Source organism: Alosa sapidissima, chromosome 6 (genome assembly GCF_018492685.1).
Source record: "Alosa sapidissima isolate fAloSap1 chromosome 6, fAloSap1.pri, whole genome shotgun sequence".
NCBI lineage: Eukaryota > Metazoa > Chordata > Actinopteri > Clupeiformes > Clupeidae > Alosa > Alosa sapidissima.
The window spans coordinates 22,022,160-22,028,159 of NC_055962.1; the positions used below are offsets into that span (position 1 = coordinate 22,022,160).

General features: G+C 47.4%; 1 protein-coding gene across 3 annotated transcripts in view; it reads left to right on the plus strand.

Annotated features, from left to right (window-relative positions):
* fam184ab (family with sequence similarity 184 member Ab) overlaps positions 1–6,000 on the plus strand; it is a 133,665-nt gene that overhangs the window by 66,040 nt on the left and 61,625 nt on the right. For all 3 annotated transcript variants that reach the window (XM_042095995.1, XM_042095996.1, XM_042095998.1), the window contains exon 9: positions 568–689. In XM_042095995.1, the coding sequence (XP_041951929.1) occupies positions 568–689 (122 nt within the window). The remainder of the gene's footprint in view (positions 1–567; positions 690–6,000) is intronic.

The window sequence follows — 6,000 nt, forward strand, 5'->3', positions numbered from 1 at the left end:
GAGGTTAAAAGGGGAGCCGATCCGTGTCAGTGAATTAGGATGGATGAAGGTGGGCCGAGGTTTTATTTCCACACCTCCTTACGAAGGGGAAGGGGCTGATGGATGGGCCTGTGTGTGTGTGTGTGTGTGTGTGTGTGTAATAGACAGAGAGAGAGAGAGTGGACAGGGGAGTGTGTGGTGCTTGAGGGTTTATGTTCAGGATTCACAAGATGGAGCCTCATTATTGTCTGCTCAGTGTTAATGGTGCTCTCTCCCTCTACCTCCTTCTATCCCTCCCTCTCTTTCTCTCTCTCTCTCTCTCGCTCTTTCTATCCCTCTCTCTGCCTGCTCCACACTCATTCCCGTTTGTCACTACACTATCAATCATTGTCACTCCAACACTCCATCTTTACTCTTTTATCCCCCATTCCTCCCTCACCACCTCCTTCACCATCCTCCTCTCCTCCCTCATTCTCTCTCTCTCTCTCTCCCACCCTCCCTCTCTTTCTCCTTCTCCCTCTCTTTCTCTCCCTCCCTCTCACCCTTTCCCTCCTTCTCTCTCTCCCTCTCTCTCTCTTTCTCTTTCAGGGTGAGATGGAGACTCAGAAACAGCAGCACGAGGCCAAGCTCATCAGCACTCGCGAGGAGGAGAAGCTCAAGATGGATAAAATGGCCCTGGAACTGGAGCTCAAGTGGACTGAGACGCTCAGGTCCGTCTGTGTGTGTGTGTGTGTGTGTGTGTGCGTGAGACTTGTATCTGCACTTGTTAACACCTCTCCTCCCAGCTATGTCTGACAGTAGCATCTCAAGTATGTGGTGTGAATTTAAATGTGTTCACAGCATCATAGTACAGCACTCACCCATGGCCCTGCTCCTGAATTAAGTGTGTGTGTGTGTGTGTGTATGTGTGTGTGTGTGTGTGTGTGTCTGTGTGTGTGCTTGCGAGATACAAAAAAAAAGACTGACACAGAAATTCATAGATATGTAGGGAGAATGAAGGAAACGGAGAACAGGATATTGGAGGGATACATGATATTGTTCATGTGTTTCTCTGTAGCTCTGTACGAGAATACGTAAGAATACTGTGTGTGTGTGTGTGTGTGTGTGTGTGTGTGTGTGTGTGTGTGTGTGTGTGTGTGTCAGTGAGGTGCAAAGTTTTGTGGGAGGTGTTAATTAAAGCCCTGATGCACTGACCTCCACTGTAAGCACACACAGCTCTTAATGGCCAATATGTCAGTCCACTCCTGTGCCGAGACCACCTCCATCCCCAGCAACCCCCACCACCATCACCATACCAGCCCCACCACCCCTACACACTCCACTGCTCAGGTAGCTGAGCTTTAGACACACACCACCACCATATCAGCCCAACTACCCCTACACACTTAACCCCTACATAATCCCCCCCTACACACTCCACCCCTACACACTCCACCCCTACATACTCCACCACTACACACTCCACCCCTACACACTCCACCCCTACATACTCCACCCCTACACACTCCACCCCTACATACTCCACCCCTACACACTCCACCTGTACATACCGTTACTCCACTGCTCAGGTAGCTGTGCTTTAGACAAAGCGATGCACCTTGTACATGGACAGTCTTGGAAAAGCAGACTTAAAGCTAAGTTTTCTGAGTTGGACTTGAAATGCATGCCGCAGCAAGTGGGACATTAATCATTAATCATGTTCATTTATCAATGCATAATCAGTGTAAGACTGCTTTTAACTGCCTGTTTACAAGACAGCTTTCCAGCGTAATGTGATTGCTGTGTGCAGTGCAGCTAAATTGGACATTGTGCCTGACTACAGCTAATGAAGTTGCCAAAATATGGCTAATGGCTTTGGCAACAGTAGGGCTCACGTGGGATTGAATCTCTTTCTCTCTAAGTTCTGCTTTCTATTTCACTCTATCGTCCCTCAATCTCTCTTGCTCTCTTCCTCTCTCTGCCCCCCCCCCCCTCCATGGACATGATTTGAGAATACCTTAACACGGTGATTTTAAATGGGTTATTTTCCACAGCATTTAATTTTATTTGTCTGCTATGGCTGTAAATGTGTACTGTGGGTATTAGCCGCTGCGCCATTTGCTGTGAAGGTGAAGCACTTCTACTGGCGCACTCAAGTGAGAAAGACTTAACGTCTTTAGAGAACTGCCGGACAAATCATCGGCCTCCAAAGACAAAGCCTCATTAGGCGTCGTCCACCCTAGACCAACTATATGACAGAATCTATTCACTCTGCTTACTCTGGTGTCTCTACGGGGTTAGAGTGTGTGTGTGTGTGTGTGTGTGTGTGTGTGTATTTCTTGAATTTCCCCTTGAGGATCAATAAAGTATCTATCTATCTATCTATCTATCTATCTATCTATCTATCTATCTATCTATGGCCCTGGTAAATGTTGTATTGCTTGGGGTAAAAGTTTGTAGATGTTAAATCAGTGAGTTGAGCTTATAAGGATAGGCATATCTAGTCTATAGTTAGCCCAATGTTTGCAAATTGTTTGGCTTCACCCTATAGTTGATAGTGCACATGTAATGTAGAGATTATCAGTAAGGTATGGTAAGGCAATGGACGATGCTATAGGCTTATTCTTCACCACATTCTGCTGGCTTACAACAGAGAGCTGTATGTGATCATTCATCTCAGAGGTGAGATGAAAAGAGAAGATAAAAGAACAGAAGAGGAGAAGAGAGGAGACGAGGGGAGACGAGGGGAGAGGAGGGGAGAGGAGGGGAGGGGAGGGGAGGGGAAGAAGAGAGGAGGGGAGGAGAAGAGAGGAGAGGAGAAGAGAGGAGAGAAGATGCTCCGATGCTTTTCCCTCTCATCTCTTCCCGCCTGACGATCTCATTTCCCAGAACATTTACTCCTCCATTGTCATCCGCGCTCCCGCTGCGCTCCCGCTGCTCCCTCAAATGCCACATGTTTGGGGGGAGGGGGGTGAGGAGACGGGGCTGCTAACGAGCTAACGAGCTAACGAGCGGCAGGAAACGGAGACGAGCAGACAGGCCACCAGCCATGAATATCAAGCACGGGACGATGGAGCGGCCTGAGCCGGTACACGCATGCCGAGGCCCTCGGAATGCTAAAGAGCCGCCAGCGCCGGCACCGCCGCCGCCACATCAGGGGGAAGTCTGAGAGACATTAAGGAGAGGAGATTGGCAAAGAGGAGGGGGGATGGGGAAGTGTGTGTGTGTGTGAATGAGGGGGGGTCTGCTGTCTGGCTTTGCCGCAGTCTGAGGCGCGTCAATTGCCACAAGTCTCTCCTTCCTCGTCGTCAATTAGCGTCTTAATAAAGCATTAGGACTTGGAGTTCAAGCTGTCTCCCTGTCCACATAGCAGGGAAATGACACAATCAGCCTTTAGCACTCAACAGGAGCCTTAGTGGGTTTGCACTAGTGTGTTTGCATGCATGAAAGTGCACACACGCACACACACACACACACACACACACACACACACACACACACACACACACACACACACACACACACTCACACACACTCTTTCTACTTCATCCCCTTTTTAGGTCATAATTACTTTTTATCTTTTAATCTCCTCGACAAGACTCCTCAATTACACAAACCCACAGCTAGCTCCACTCAAGCCCATAGCTATCTCTACACAAGCCCACAGATGGCTCGTGTGTCGTCAGAGCCCACTGCTAGCTCATTTGTCGTCAGAGCCCACTGCTAGCTCATTTGTCGTCGGAGCCCACAGCTAGCTTGTATGTGTTGTTGGAGCCCATCTGCATGCGACGTGCGTGTAATCTTTTGCACATTTTTTATTTTTATCCATTCGACATGAAACGCTCTGGATTGAGCTGGACCACCCCTTCATTAAGCTAACAAGCAATTTGCCATGCCAATGAAAAACACAAACAAGCTGATCCGTTCCAGCCAGCGGTGCCCAGGGGGAGCCGTGATGGGTTTCGCTGGGTGGGAATGAAAGAGGAGGCGAGAGGCGAAGTTTCCCGAAGCGGTGGAGGGGGAGGGGGAGGCGAAGGCCTGGACAGGCGGCTAAGCAGAGACCCCTGGAGCGAGTTCCCGTCTCTGCTCCAGAGAGCCACACCATGGTCACTAGTTCTGAGAGAAGACGAGAGAGTGAGAGAGAGAGAGTGTGGTATCTCTGTCACATTTGTTCAGTTGCTAAGGTACAGGGCCTTTGTAGAGGTGTATTTTACATGCTGAGTGAAGGAGGGAGAGGGAGAGAGAGGGTAGAAAGAGAAGGCTGGACCTTGATCAGTCTTTTCTGTCTCATCGCTTGCTGAGCACACATCAAATGAATGTGAGGTGAGGTACCTTTGAAGTGGTTCATTTGCATATTAAAAATGAAGGGAAAGAGAGCGTGAGATATAAAGAGAGAGAGAGAGAGAGAGCAAAAGATACACCTTGATTAGTCTTTTCTGTCAGGCATAATAACTCTTCAATGACATGGCCTACTGAACACATGTCAAATGAATGTTCATAGAGAGCAGCAAAAGGAGGACGAGTCTGACTTTCAGAAGCTATTATGGAGTGATAGAGAGAGAGAGAGAGAGAGGAGGATGGAAGTGGGGAAGTGGATTGAGAGTAAGACAGTGAGAGAGGGAGTCAACTAAAGAGAAACCCAAGGAATATGATATGAGAAATGGGGGGGGGGGGGGGTCAAAAGAGAGAGGGTGAGAATGGAATAGGTGTTGGCCAGGAGCTGAGGGTTTAATCTAGAGTTGGGAGGTGTGTGTGTGTGTGTGTGTGTGTGTGTGAGAGAGAGAGAGAGAGAGGCTGGTTTTGACCTTCGAAGTGTTTTTAGATAAAGATTTTTTTAGATGGAAAAACTGTTTGCAGGGAGTGCTGTCCTTGTATTGCTCCTCAGTAGTCAATTACCAGCCGTAGTACAAAAAAAAAACTTCAATATCACTTGGCTATTAAATAAAAATATGCAGTTAATCAGTATACATTGATTAGATTGTATTTCAACCTTATTGTAATTAAAAAAAAGAAAAAAAAAATGTTTTGAAAAAAAAAACAGACAACAAATGAAATAGATTAGTTGTGAAAAAAGGTGTCTATAAACGCAGCCGTTAGAGGTAATCTCCATATATTGACAGAAAGGACAGACCCAAGCACTCTTGCATGCACAGCACACTCACAGATGGAATGTGAACATGTGTGTTTGGCATTCATGTGGTCCATGCAGCTGTACTCAAAGAGTACTCACCCTTGCCACAGAAACACTAACAGAAACACACCCTTGCCACAGAAACAGGCCCTCGCCACTGAAACAGTCACAAAAACACACCCTCACCACAGAGACAGGCCCTCGCCACAGAAACACTCACAAAAACACACCCTCACCACAGAGACAGGCCCTCGCCACAGAAACACTCACAAAAACACACCCTCACCACAGAGACAGGCCCTCGCCACAGAAACACTCACAGAAACACACCCTTGCCACAGAAACAGGCCCTCGCCACTGAAACACTCACAGAAACACACCCTCTCCACAGAAACACTCACAGAAACACACCCTCGCTACAGACACAGGCACTCAGGGAGGTGTATGTCAGGGGTGACTGCCCACGGGCAGAAGCTCTGATGAGTGCAGGCTTCTGTGATATGTGGGAAGGACTCAGTCAGTCCTTATTTAAGCAATGTCAGGTCAATTGTGACATGCTATAGCTATAGGCGTGTTTTGGGGGCTTCTGTGAGAATAGTAGATATGGTCAGGAAATGAGTATAATATGTGTGTCGGAATCAAACCCGGGTCTTTGTGGGCACTTACACCCGAATGTGGTATGGATGCATTGCAGTACAGCTCCTTTGAAAATATGAAATATTATGTAATGTTCCTATTTAGCTTATCTGGCATTACATAGAATACAGCTTGGTATCTATGTCAAAGTAAACACCTAACCACAACAACAAACACTGAAAGTACTGATTTCTTTGAGATTTTTTCTTTGATCTTATAACTTGGTTCCCCTTCTCTTCTCAGTCTGCACCCCACCACCTAATCCTGTAATTTCA